Source organism: Aquarana catesbeiana, linkage group LG08 (assembly GCF_042186555.1).
Source record: "Aquarana catesbeiana isolate 2022-GZ linkage group LG08, ASM4218655v1, whole genome shotgun sequence".
Classification (NCBI taxonomy): domain Eukaryota; kingdom Metazoa; phylum Chordata; class Amphibia; order Anura; family Ranidae; genus Aquarana; species Aquarana catesbeiana.
Window position 1 is genome coordinate 261,839,372 of NC_133331.1, and position 15,369 is coordinate 261,854,740.

Consider the following 15,369-nt stretch of genomic DNA (forward strand, 5'->3'; position numbering starts at 1 on the left):
AACCCTGATCATTTCTCAGTATGTCCCTCTTCTCCACCCCACCACACATGGCCCACTGTATAAAAGTAAAGCTGCAAAGCTACTATTTGCCTTGTGTTGTGATTGCATGTGACATACATCTTGGGTATCTCAGCGAAATTGCTGTAGAATCACATTTTAAGGGGGAGGCCTGCTTTCGCTCTTAATCGTATCACTCCCCAGGGTTTCCAAGTAAAAAGGTCAGCACAAACAAAAATGTATAATATAGACCATCACAGGAGATTCAAGGTCCATTTACATTTTCCTGTGACAGTAACATACACAAAATGACTTGTTTTACTGCACCGCATGCTAACGCATGAACGGTGGTGCGGTGCCATTATTTTGAAGAGCACTATTACATTAACAAGCAATGCTTGGCATAAATTGTGGATCCCTGTGTCACCTCTGTTTATTTGTGCATTTTTAGGGGTGTTGACAGTTTACTCTAAATGCACCTTAACAAATGGGATAATGTGTTGCATTGGTGAAAAACTACCAACAACCCCTTGTAACCAAAATATTTTATTCCTCAGAAGTACTAATGTTATTTTCCATCCAAGGACCATAATTTTCCCCAAAATGTGAATGAGTTCTTTTTTTACTACATATAAGTGAGAAAGAAACATACAGATATTTATTTTTATTTGATACAGATTATTTTAAATCATTTTAAAAAATTGAATAAACAGAAGCCTGTGAATTAGGAATTTTATAATTCCACAAAGGACATCTTTCATGAAATTGGGTAAGCTGGTGGTTGATGCATTCCAGACACAACAGTATTCTGTACCACAAACACCTGTGAAACAAGACAACAAATCAGTTTCAATAAATAGCTGAACTGAACAAACTACGGTGAAAGGAGCTTTATACCATTTCACCATGCTGGAAAAAGTTTGCTTCTATCATTGGCATCTAGTTTGCCCAATAAATACTGATTATTCTGTTACTCTCAATTTTTTAGGGTATGCAGACTTTCTCAGTAATTGCCAAGACTGAGCTATAGTCTTTCAATGTGTGTGTGTGTGGGGATATACTTTTATGTGATACCAGTAGGGTAGGCCACTGGAAGGACGCTAATAAGGCAGTACAACTGGTCCTGTAGTACTGGGCCCAGGTCTCATCTGCTAAACAGGGGGGTCTGAGGCAGCTTTATCCTTTATTTTTGCCAAAAAAAAATGGATTTTTACTAGACCACACCCCTGCTCCTACTTGCTTACCAGTGCTTAAATTACATTTTCTGGGCCCCATCCGGTTAACAGAGGGGCCTAGGAGGTGGAAGCAAAGGAGGAACTTTTTTAATTTTTGGGATGTAGGCAGATAAAGTCACTGCCGCTGTTTACTGCACCATGGGGGGTGGGTGGGGTGTAGGCAGAGTTGGGAGGCCCTATCATGAAGCCTGTATGGGGCCCCATGATTTCTAACAGCGGACCTGGGCCACTGCATTATATACCCTATAATGATTCCTTTCTGTTTTTGAGGAGGCGTTTTTTTAACTATTTTAAAGATGAGCCCTGGAGAGCCAACAGATATAAAGCCAAACCTAGTTTGGACAGAGCCTTGGCATACATGAGGGCAAAAATAAAACAAGCCCCTAATGTAGTTCAATTCTATCCTATGAATCTGAAGATCCAAGCCAATTTTTTACGTTTTGACTGCAGAGTCCAAGGGATTCTCCCAAGTCTGTAGGGGGATAGGTAGAGAGAGTTCTCCTAACAAGTACACATTGTCAAGGGAAATAATGAAAGTGGGATTTTTTCTATATTTGGAGAGTTTTTATCTTGCCTCCTGTGGTGTTTCTAGGACAAGAAATGAGAACACAGACAGGATTCAGAGACATAGCTATGTTACTTTGAGTGTTGGTTATGTTGTTGTGTTGATTTAAAGATTTTTTTTTTCATTACATATACAAAAACTTGTACTTACTAAGCATTAAAGACTTTGATATATTAAACTTTTGATTGCTTTCTGTATAGAATTGTAATCACACCACACTGCATGACATCACATATATCAATCTTTATGTGCTCATTTGCTATCTACACCTCTGCCTATGGGTCTGATGTATTCAGGGTTTCCCTTGTGTCTGAGCCATCTCTCTTCCGAGATTATTGGGAAGTGTCAGGGGCTTGTCTTTTCCTGGGGGTGTGTCAGGGGCATGTTTTTGCTTAGGGTCGCTAAACAATGTGGTTCTATATGAGGTGCCCTTCTTTCATTCTGATTGGCCACAGTGCTCCTCAAATCCACCACTGGTGCTCTGCACATTGTGAGGGGTGGTGTGAAAACACAAACATGGTCTGATTAGCTCCAGAAAACTAAAGCAAGTGGGAAAAGACCCTTATACACTGCACCACCACTGAGAAGGAGCAGAAAATAAATTCTTCAATGACCAGCATATGTTATTTTGAAAAGGGGGTTGGGATCTGAAAGGTGATCAAACATAACCTCTCCCTGACCACGTAATGCATATACGTAATATATATAATGCAACAGGAAGGATGGTGGGCCTTAACGCCTACGCACTGTACATTTGCGTTCCTGGTAACTGGAGTTTCTGTGCTGAGAGCTCACAGCATAGTGACTAAGCTTTCACAGGCAGCTCCCAATCTCTAGCTATATTTGGGAGCAAATCATGTGACCACTGTGACAGCGAATCATTATGGTCACAGGATCAAGAAGTCCGTCCCACCTCCAACCTTTAACCCACCTGTTGTGGCCTTATAACTTGGTCTTAAGTGGAATGCAGCTAAACAGCACCACTGATAAACTGAGCTAAAACACAGCTCAATCAGATATATCCTCTTATACTTACTTTATATTAGCCCTCAAAATTTTCACTCGCCTGCTCTCATTTGACGAGTGAAAATAAGGTGAGGGTAAGTGTGAAGTTGCATGGGGGGGGGACTGTGAGGAAGAGAGAGAGGTCTGGCCGGATCACACAGAGTGGGGATATCCCACTGTGACACAGCTTGGATCTGTAAGCACCAGCCATTGTTAAAGCCCCGCCTCCTGGACCGGTCCAATGCCTGGAAGTTGAAGTAATGTGACGTTTATCATAGGAGCCGGTCCAGGAGGTGGGACTTTGTTTGAGAGCAGCCAGCGTTTCAGATCGAAGCTGTATGATTTGGCCAGCTCTCCTCCCGATTCCTCTCTTATGCAGTGATAGGCTGCATTAATGGGCACTGATAGGCACTGACAGGCTGCATTGATGGGCTCTGATAGGCTGCACTAATGGGTACTGATAGGCTGCACTGATGGGTACTGAATTCTGATAGGCTGCGCTGATGGACACTGATAGACTGCAATGATGGGCACTGATGAGGATGCACTGATGAGGTTTAACTGATAGGCACTGATGAGGCTGCATTGATGGGCTTTGATAGGCTGCACTGATGGACACTAAAAGATTGCATTGATGGGCACTGATGAGGCTACATTGATGGGCTTTGATGGGCTGCGCTGATGGGCACTGATAGAACACATTGATGGGCACTGATAAATTTGTTGTTTTTTATATATATTTTTTTTAGGAATGAATTCCCCATAAACATTTAACAGTGTCATTTCATGAGATAATATGTGAGGGCCTGTTTAGGGGCGGAAGTAGATGGAGGGCAAGGTAGGGGCTGGGTGGGGCAACTGGTAGCGAGTAACTCTTAAGGCCTGGCTAGTAGCTCAGGACTTGAAATTTTGAGCCCTGCTTTATATAGTGGTGTAAGATGCCAAATCCCATAATAAGTGGAAATCATAAAAAAGAAGAAATGTGGACTTTTTTACGCCTCCCCAATTATTACTGTCCAGCTAGCATATTACGCTGACTCATATATATGAAACCATCACTATATATATATATATATATATATATATATATATATATATATATATATGTATTAGGATATATATTTTATATAAATATCCTAATGCTGATTCCCCATGTGGAAAAGGCAATATGTTTCAAATGTATTCAATGCTGCTTCATTAGAAGTATAGTTGGAGGTAAGGTCTTAAATTAAGAAGCTACATTATAAAAATAAATAAATAGCTTACATATGTACAAAATTTAGCTGTGTATCTTTATTTAGCATTCACTTCATATCTTACCACAAGATTTGTATGTATGCAATGGCTGGCTGTCCAATAAGCCTAAAGCTCCCACAATGGCTGGAAACCACCCTAAGGAGAAGGCGGACTAGGGGCATCCAGGGAACCAGGAGGCACACAATAGATTGAAATAGCACCTATATTAATAAATAAATGAATCCTGTTTCTAATGGGCTGGAATAATAAAGATTACAGATTCAGAACTATAAAACTTGAGGTGATAATGTTACCTTCTAATTTTGGTGAATGGTCAGAATTTATTACGACCATAAAGAACAACAAGCAAAGATTTCATGGATGGAACTTCCTACAATGGGACTAAGGCTACACAAAGAAAAGTAACTTATACATTTGCATAGCCCTTTAGGCCTATACTACTCTATGAAAAGTAATTCAATCAAACCAAAATCCTACATTGACATTACTTCAAATGAAGCTTCTAGCCTTATGAACACAGGAAGTCAGCTGCTTGGCATGAACACCATTCAGATCGTGCTTTGCATCCCCTAAATGAACGCAAAGCGTTTTCAGATTGGACGAGGTGGAGAGTGTGATGTCACCATCCACCTCATCCGATTTAATTTTTTTTTTGGAATTTTCTTGGGACTTTTTCCTCATCAGCCATTCATTAGGGTATTCCATATCTTGTAGGAACCAATCAGAACCTAGGGGGACCAGTTGTCCTTGTGGTAAATCCTCTGTGAGTTCTTGGGTTTCCTTTTCAACATCCTTTGCATTATTATCCAGCCAGTCCCAAATGGGGCAGGTGGGGAAAAGAAAGCAAAGCATTCAACATTTATAAATTCAATGTCATGCCTATTTCATGTATTATATTTTGTCAATTCCTAGAATTAGTTAGTTGTTATTCTCATATTGTAACTTGTTTGGTGTTGTACATTTTAGATCTATAGGAAGTCCTCTCATGAAGAAGTGAAGAATGTTCATGAAACACTTACAGAAATAGTCTTTGGGTTTTGGAAATATCTCAGAAAATCAACATATCACATTTGTAAAGTTTTAAGAATATTTTTATGCATAGAAAAATTAATCATCTATGTGAATGGAATTGCTAGCAAAAAACGAGTGTTTTTACTATTAAAGTATAGTGATTTTACAAAATTATGAATTCTAGAATTGTTTGCATTATGCAGTAATTGACGTGGTACCTTGAAGAGGAACTAGACTTGTTTTTTAAAACACAATTTAATTCAGCAGCTACAATTACTGTGGCTGCAGATTTTTAAGAAACACTCAACAGTCCAGGAGTCCAGTCTTCACCCGGGCCAGTTCTTCAGCAGTCTTCAGATCCCCTGTGCCACCATCTTGGCTGTGGAAGCAGATTTTGACTTCCTACAGTTTCACAGCTGGCTCCCTACTATGCATGTGTAGGATTGCACTGTGCTCTCAGATTGGACTCGCAGCCTCCTAGAACATGTGGCATGTCCCAGGAAGTTGCGGGCAAGACGGGCCAAACTTTTGTAAGTCTCATGGAATTCTCTCATTGACAAGCTCCAATATACAGTATTACATTTTTTGGTTTTGGGTTTAATACCGCTTTAAAGTGTTAGTTCACCTCAGCAAGATTTTCCCCCAAATCCTCCAATGAATGGTACATACCAGTGGTCCTCCTGTTTTAAACAATGCATGTCCTCTCATTACAAATGTCCCATAAAGACCCCTCAGTCCTGCTATTTGTAGGACAGACTAGACGTTAGAATTGTGAGCCCCCCAGCAGCCACTCCAGACCATCCAAACTGTGAATGTGAGCAGTGCACTCTCTCCTTCTCTAGCTGAGCTCAGAAGAAGGAGTGAGCGTACTACTTGTGGGCACAGTTTGAACAGTCTGGAGCATCTGGAGAAGGGGATAGCACCCCAACCTAGCGGCTGCAGAGGGGTGTAAAACTGTAGTGTACTATCCAGAGCTCATAGAGTGGCATAGGGGGATTCTGTGAAAATCTTGCTGAAGGTGAACTTACACTTTAAGCCCAACAAATATGACATTTATATCTTTTGTAGCATTGTTTCAAATACATCAGGACCACTAGGGAGGGGACTTTGACAAACAAAGTTTACAACATGAAACATAATGAATTCACTATCTTAAGGCCACAAATCCCATAGGGTAAATTAGGCTTTAAGCTACAAGCCTTTCTGTAGCTGAAAAGCCATGATGATACAATGTTTTAAGGGGGGGTATATGTAAAGACCTACAATTCTTCCAAAATAGATACAGTAGGGGGTGACTGTATTTGCTAGACAGTTAAACATCTAGTGTGAAAGTATGCTGTATTTCCCACAAAGTTCTGCAAGCCTTCGGTACAAAATTTCTTAGAGTTAGGACATGAGTGTATGGTTGATCTATATACAATGATGGTAAATTCATGCAAAAATTATGCAAGACTATGTAGAATTTAGTGTAAAAAGTCTAATTATAATGCTATGATGATGGAAAGTTATATACCAGTGGTCATCAACCCTGTCCTCAGGGCCCACTAACTGGCCAGGTTTTATTTATTACCTTGGGGAGATGCAGACTAGAATACTGCAAATCACTGAGCAGCAAATTATATCACCTGTGATGTATTTCAGTTATCTTGCAAACCTGGCCTGTTAGTGGGCCCTGAAGACAGGAGTTTATGACCACTGCTATATACTGTATATGTAATATGACAAAATTATAGTGCTACCTCACCCAACTACTCCCTGTAGGGTTCAAAATAATGAATAAATAAAACTGTGTAAAATAATATGCAATATCCCATAGAGATCACAGTATGCTAAAACATAAGTCCATGAATTAATAGCAGTTGATACAGGTGGTAAACTTGATGTGGCAATTCATCAATTCAAATTAATAAGTGCTCTCTTCTTGGTGCAAGTGTTTAGGTATCCAATAGAGGTAGAGGATTTCCGCAAAGGTAAAAACCAGCGTATCACAGGGGTACTGAAAATTATTAAAGGCTTGTATGGGCAATATAAAAACAAATGGAAAACAAATTAAAAACCGGAGGTATGTCCAAAAGGTCCATAAAAATCCTTTAGAAGGATCCGTTGACTGTACACGAAAGAAGCAACTTGAAGAGGGCTAGGAGAAAGCACAAGCACCAATCTAAGTGTAGCAATAAAATTGTTTAATAAATCATACAGACAGGTACTCACAAAGGTGAAGTGAAAATCAGCATATGGCACTACAAGTGTCCCCATCCAAGAAGCGGTGCTGTGTGCCTTGGAGAACACACCACCGGTGGATTCCGGCACTTCATGGAGCCATGGAATGCAAGGGCACCTATATCTTACGTGATCACACAGCAGCTGCATCTTTAGGATGACTAGAAGAGGTGACCAGCCTGATCCTGCTACCTGATCATAAGGAAATGCCATCAGATTTGGTCCCTCTTGTGTTCCACGGCTCCAGGAAGTGCCGGAATCCACCGGTGGTGTCCACCAGAGCACACAGTCACATAGGGGGACTTGCTAGCACTGCTCCTTGGATGGGGACACTTGTAGTGCCACATGCTGATTTTTACTTCACCTTTGTGAGTACTTCTCTGCATGATTTATCAAACAATTTTATTGCTACACTTAGATTGGTGCTTGTGCTTTCTCCTAGGTATCCAATAGTGACAATCAAAACAATAGTGAGTATGCACACCACAGTTAAAACCGCGCTCTCTGCAAAGTGCAAGTGCAAAAACAACCAAATAGTTAACACCAAAAATTATAAAAATGCCAACAATGTCTGACACCATAAGTGCTTTTTAAACTAAAGTTCAAAATGTAAATATTATTGTGTTCAAATAAAGTGTTATTCAAGCTTGACAGACAAAATCTGAATGGTTTCTGGATGAGGTCTTCCTAATATTCGACGATCATCACAAGGGTTAATCTTCTACCACCAACACCGGTCAAACAGTCTACTCACCAGAAAGTAGTGACTCGCATCATAGGAGTTGAGCACGCTTGTATGGAAAATGCCGATTTGGGCTCTCACCGCCGCGGCTTGATCCAAGTGTTGTGAAGATGAAGATGCTGTGACCTGCCTGGACACTGGGTGGACTTGTTTAAACCCTCAGTGCAGGATTGATCATTAGACCATCAATGCCATAAGTTGGGAGAAAAAAGGAATGTTCCCATAGTGAACTATGTCAAAATATCAAAAATGTATTAAAGAAAAATGAGTACTGTCCGTGATACTTTTTTTTATTTGCACTAACATACAATTTTTCAGGACAAGCTTTCGGGGTATGTCCCCTTCTTCAAGGTCCAAGCAGTACTGATTCACAAATTTTTAAGCAGAATGTTAAAGAAGGAGAAGGAAAAAAAAAAAAAAAAAAAAAGAGAAAACCAAACACATACAAATCAATGGTAATAAAGATAGCAGCAGAGTTAGTGAGATAAGACAGAGGGAGAGCTAGGGGGGAATGCAGGGGGGGATACTAGTCACAGAGCGGTCGTAAAACTTTAGCATAATGTGTAAGGAAACCAATATCTAAAAATTCAGGCCATTATTCCTCGTGTCAAAAAGAAGTATCATTCTTAGTTCAAACGTTTTCCTTTCCTGGATAGTTCTGAAATTCCCTTTAAGAACTAAGACATTGAGGTCTTCTATAGTGTGGTCAGATTGTGAGAAATGATGTCCCACGGGTGTGCATAAACTGTCTTCTTTATAGTCTTTGATGGTATGTCTGTGCAAGTTCATCCTCGCTTGCAACTTCTGTCCTGTTTCACCTACATAAGATCCTTTGCTGCACCTTTTGCATTGGATGAGGTACACAACATTACTTGAGGTACAGCTGTAAGATCCCATGATATTGAAGGTCCCATTTGTGTGTGTGTGTGTGTGTGTGTGTGTAACACTTTTGGATAGATTTATCTGGTTGCATAGTTTGCAGCGTTTTTTATTGCAGGGTTTGCTACCATTATTTGTGACTTCATAATCAGAGTGAAGTTTCCTGCTGATTAGTTTGTGTCTGAGGTTGGGTGGTTGTCTGAAAGCCAATAATGGGGGTTGCTGGAATATTCCTTTCAGAGTTTCATCCTCTGTTATAATGGGTTGCCCATTATAACAGAGGATGAAACTCTGAAAGGAATATTCCAACAACCCCCATTATTGGCTTTCAGACAACCACCCAACCTCAGACACAAACTAATCAGCAGGAAACTTCACTCTGATTATGAAGTCACAAATAATGGTAGCAAACCCTGCAATAAAAAACGCTGCAAACTATGCAACCAGATAAATCTATCCAAAAGTGTTACACACACACAAATGGGACCTTCAATATCATGGGATCTTACAGCTGTACCTCAAGTAATGTTGTGTACCTCATCCAATGCAAAAGGTGCAGCAAAGGATCTTATGTTGGTGAAACAGGACAGAAGTTGCAAGCGAGGATGAACTTGCACAGACATACCATCAAAGACTATAAAGAAGACAGTTTATGCACACCCGTGGGACATCATTTCTCACAATCGGACCACACTATAGAAGACCTCAATGTCTTAGTTCTTAAAGGGAATTTCAGAACTATCCAGGAAAGGAAAACGTTTGAACTAAGAGTGATACTTCTTTTTGACACGAGGAATAATGGCCTGAATTTTTAGATATTGGTTTCCTTACACATTATGTTAAAGTTTTACGACCGCTCTGTGACTAGTATCCCCCCCCCTCCATTCTATAGATCTCCCTCTGTCTTATCTCACTAACTCTGCTGCTATCTTTATTACCATTGATTTGTATGTGTTTGGTTTTCTCTTTTTTTTTTTTTTTTCTTCTTCTTCTTTAACATTCTGCTTAAAAATTTGTGAATCAGTACTGCTTGGACCTTGAAGAAGGGGACATACCCCGAAAGCTTGTCCTGAAAAATTGTATGTTAGTGCAAATAAAAAAAGTATCACGGACAGTACTCCTTTTTCTCTGTCACAATTGCACTAATACGGCTACAATCAAATCAAGTAAAAATGTATTAAAAAATCATAATACAAACGATCGTAATAAAACTGATCATAATAAAAACAAAGTGGAAAAAATGCATACGTTCATGCAGACAGTCTTTACACATACACGAACGCTGCTGATGTTCAGCCACGCGGCTATGGCGGAAGTAACGTATTACGTTCGGTATACCCTACTGGTTTCGTCAGTACGCTCAGTGACGTCATCAGGGGTCATGCGACGGATACGTCACCTCCATATAAATACAACCGCCAATTAAGAATATCCAATCCAGTGCCATCCCTAATACTCACGAAGAGAGATATAATCACAAAGAACTGGATGGATATAAAACTAATATATTAAAAAGTTATTATTAAAAAAAATTTAAATTATTTAAACCAAATTTACATGACGAATGTGTCAAACACATCCAAACTGCCATCTTGTGGCTGAAAGGTCCAACCACAACCAAATGACAAATTCATATTGACATAGACTGCCACCATGTGGCTAAAAGCCAAACTACTTTTGCAATTATATGGCAAAAGTACCTAAACTGCCATCTTGTGGCTGAAATTGTCAACTACAATGAAAAAATATAAATTGAGAAAATTGAATAAAATATATAAACTGCCATCTTGTGGCTAATTGTAAATTGAGAAAATTAAATAAAATGAATTGGAGAAAATTATTATTATTTGTTTTATGCGTAATTAATCCAATTCCCCTCAAAGATGATACTGGAATGGATTGATCCTTTTACAAAATATAGTTAAAAAATTAGACAGATAACAGGTCAGATCAATATCGACGTTTATACCTGTAGGAGTGAGAGTATTTTATTTATATATCCATTCTGTCTCGTTTTTTTGAGATTCTCTGAACCATATTCCCTCCCCTCCAATCACCATCTAATGTGTCTATACCAAAAAATCTTGCTAAACCAGGGTCCTCTCTAACCACTTCAGAATCCATTTTTTTATGTTAGTGAGGTGTTCATTAATACCTGTACAGAGATTTCTTTTTGTACGTCCCAAGTACTGTAACCCACATGGGCAAATAATAAGATATGTTACATGGGTGGATTTTCATGAAATCAATTTATCAATACTATACTCTTTTCCTGTGCTGAATGACGTAAAGTTTTCCACTTTTCTCACATTATCTCTAGTCAACTTGCAGGCCTCACACTTCTTACAATAAAAAAAAAACCCTTTACATCCAGGAAAGTACCCACTTTCTTGTGGGGGGTTAAGTACATTGGGGGCTAGTTTATTGCCCAGATTGGGTGCACGCCTATAGATGAATTTGGAGCATTCAGGTAGTAATTTGGACAATGTTTTGTCTCTCAACAAAACTGGCCAATGTTTAAAAACCATTTTCTCTACACTTTTGTAGTCCCTATTAAAATTAGTTAACCACTTAAGGACCAGCCTCATTTTGGAATTTAAGTGTTTACATGTTTAAAACTGTTTTTTTTTTGCTGGGAAATTACTTAGAACCCCCAAACATTATATATTGTTTTTTTTCTAACACCCTAGAGAATAAAATGGCGGTCATTGTAATACTTATTTGACATGGCTAATTCTAGAATCTCAATCAGAAATTCTTTTTGTTCTGTTTTAAGACTAGATTTAGAATCGAGGGCCCTCCTAGTAGTTTTTCAAAACATCTTTTTGTACAAAACTAGTGTAAAGGGATTCAACATCAATCGTTACAATGATTGTGTCATCTTGAACAGGGATACCCTTGAGTAAATTTATAAGATGTTTATTGTCTCTCAAATAGGAGGGATAAGACTGAACGATGGGCTGTAAGAAATAATCAACATATTCACTCAGTCTAGAAAAAATAGAATTAATACCACTAATAATGGGTCTTCCAGGTGGAAGTTGAGGGTTCTTGTGTATCTTGGGCAATTGATAAATTACGGGAAGTCTGGGTGCATCAGGAACAAGATATCTAGCCTCTTTCTTATTTAAAATTCCCACTTCTTTTGCTTTATGTATACTATCTTTCACAAGAGCTTTAAGTTTTTTCGTGGGATCACCCTTAATTTTTTTTATAAGGCATAGTATCACCTACCAGCCTATTGAGTTCTTTCATGTAGTCATCTTTCCTTAAGACTACAATTCCCACCCCTTTATCCGCTTGGTGGATGGCAATATTCTTTCTTTTCTCAAGTGCCTCTATTCCCTTTTGGATGTTACCTTTCTTTTTCACTTTTTTAGTTTTAATGAGCCTAATATCTTGCTCAATCATCCTAAATGTCTCAAGGAAATGTTTTTTCTGAATAATAACTTTTTAATATATTAGTTTTTAAAGTTTATATCCATCCAGTTCTTTGTGATTATATCTCTCTTCGTGAGTATTAGAGATGGCACTGGATTGGATATTCTTAATTGGCGGTTGTATTTACATGGAGTTGACGTATCCGTTCGTATGACCCCTGAGTGTACTGACGAAACCGGTAGGGTATACCGAACGTAATACGTTACTTTCGCCATAGCCATGTGGCTGAACATCAGAGGCGTTCGTTTGTGTGTAAAGACTGTCTGCACAAACATATACGTTTTTTTTCACTTTGTTTTTATTATGATCGGTTTCATTACAATCGCTTGTACAATTTTTTAATAAATTTTTGATATTTTGACATACTTCACTATGGGAACATTCCTTTTTTCTCCCAACCTATGGCATTGATGGTCTAATGATCAATCCCGCACCAAGGGTTTAAACAAGTCCACCCAGTGTCCAGGCAGGTCACAGCATCTTCATCTTTACAACACTTGGATCAAGCCGCGGCGGTGAGAGTCCAAATCGGCATTTTCCAGTTTTGTTGAGAGACAAAACATTGTCCAAATTACTACCTGAACGCCCCAAATTCTATAGACATGCACCCAATCTGCACAAAAAACTAGCCCCCAATGTACTTAACCCCCCAAGAAAGCGGGTACTTTCCTGGATGTAAAGGGATTTTTTTATTGTAAGAAGTGTGAGGCCTGCACGTTGACTAGAGATAATGTGAGAAAAGTGGAAAACTTTACGTCATTCAGCACAGGAAAAGAGTATAGGATTGATAAATTAATTTCATGTAAATCCACCCATGTAACATATCTTATTATTTGCCCTTGTGGGTTACAGTACTTGGGACGTACAAAAAGAAATCTCTGTACACATATTAATGAACACCTCACCAATGTAAAAAATGGATTTTGAAGTGGTTAGGGAGGTTGTGCTTTTGAAACCCATCACGATAGGGACCCTGGCTTAGCCAGATTTTTTGGTATAGACAGATTAGATGGTGATTGGAGGGGAGGGAATATGGTTCAGAGAGTCTCAAAAAAATGAAACGGAATGGATATATAATTTAAATACACTCACTCCGGCAGGTATCAATGTTGATATTGATCTGACCTGTTATCTATATTAACTATATTTTGTAAAAGGATCAATCCATTCCAGTATCATCTTTGTTTTATGAGTAATTAATCCAATTCCCCTCAAATAATAATAATTTTCTCCAATTCATGGAGCCTGTGACATCGCACATAATCAGGAAGCAGAGAGCGAGCCATTGTGGACACAGAACCGAGGATCTGCGGATGTTTTAGTGATCCAGGGATTTCCTACCTAAACCACAGAAGCGATTCACCTGTGTGCACCAGGAATAGTGCATCTGTCAGGACCATCTTCAAAGCAGGGCAAAAGGGGCAGCTGCCCTGGGCCCTGTCATTGCTGTGGAGCCCAAAGCTGCTGCTTCATACTTGACAACTATCCTGGTTTAAATTCTCTTGTCCCTTGAAGTTTTAGTCCTATGCTGTGTCCCAATATCTCAGTGTGCAGTGAAGTGAAGTGAATGCTGCCCTGCTCTGCCCTATTGTTGTGTACAGATGACTTGCCCGCAAACCCTGTGTTTACATGTAAATAATTGGCATTGATATGTAAATAGCGGTGGCCTGCAGCATTGATATGTAAAAAAAGGCGGCATTCATATGTATATCATGCCCCCCTAAGGTCATATCCACCATCACCTTTATTAAAAAAAATGTATATCAAAGCATCACAGAACAATACAGAATATCTGCACAGCTGCTGACGCGTTTCACACCAGATATGTTGCTTAGTCATAGCTAGAGTGCTAAAGATACATACAGATTGGTATATATATATATATATATATATATATATATATATATATATACCAAACAAAATAATTAACCATATCTTTAAACAAATGAGTAAATCATGTGTGTCATTAGATCCGAATGAGAAACGCACCTGTGACCACCTAAAGTTCAGGAATTAACCATTGGGTGGAGAGGAGAGAAGAAAATCCTCCTCCCTTCACCCAACAAAAATACCAGATAAAGAAAGTGATAGCAATGGTAAATATCTAATGTGAAAAGAAAAAAAAGGAGACCACAAGTGCGATGTAGAAGAAAAATAAGCAGAAATCTTGTGCTATAACCTCTAGCAACTAATCAGTGAACCGTAATGTGTGCTGTAACCTCTAGCAACCAGTCAGTAAGCAGTAATTATATGCTGTAACCTCTGGCGAGCAACCGCTGCCTGATCTGATACAGTAAACTGATTTTGAGTCTAGCTGCTATTTATTGTATGTCTCAGAGCAGGTGGAGAGTGAAATTGCATGAGGGGGGGCAAGAAAATTTTTGCCCAGGGTCCAATCAATATTAAAGACGGCCCTGGCATCTGTAAATGTGAGTTGTTTACCGTTTACCGTTGTTTTACTAAAAGTTAGTGTTTTAAACACTATGTCAAGTTCTTTCCTACCCTTATGATACTTACTTATGAGGAACACCATTTATAAGGTCTCCCGATCTCTCAAAGATCGAGGAATGGCAGATTGCTGGATAGATGCCCCTAAGGGGAAAGGTGCCATTGGACCCTATTGTGGGTCTCTTTGGGAGGTGAGCACATAGAGTGACCGGTGGAGGGCACTGTGGTGTGTATACTCACTATTATTTGGATTGTCACTATTGGATACCTAGACACTTGCACTAAGTAGAGAGCACTTATTGATTTGAATTGATGAATTGCCACATCAAGTTTACCACCTGTATAAGCTGCTATCAATTCATGGACTTATGTTTACATATTTTTTTGTATAGCATACTGTGATCTCTATGAGATATTGCATATTGTTTTACACTGATATATTTATTCACTATTTTTAACCCTACAGTGAGTAGTTTTTTGTCATTTTGGTTATTTATGTGGGAACACATCTTGTGTTGAGCAGCACCTCCTTTACTTTTACACCGGTTCACACTTTATTACACATAGTA

The 15,369-nt window shown here is 39.0% G+C and overlaps 1 protein-coding gene across 1 annotated transcript in view; it reads right to left on the reverse strand.

The window, feature by feature from the left end:
- Positions 1–712: 712 nt before the first annotated feature.
- The window catches only part of LOC141105371 (membrane-spanning 4-domains subfamily A member 4A-like), a 119,006-nt gene continuing 104,349 nt past the window's right edge, over positions 713–15,369 (reverse strand). Inside the window, exon 7 of the mRNA XM_073595238.1 lies at positions 713–820. Within this exon, the coding sequence (XP_073451339.1) occupies positions 755–820 (66 nt within the window). The 3' untranslated portion in view covers positions 713–754. The remainder of the gene's footprint in view (positions 821–15,369) is intronic.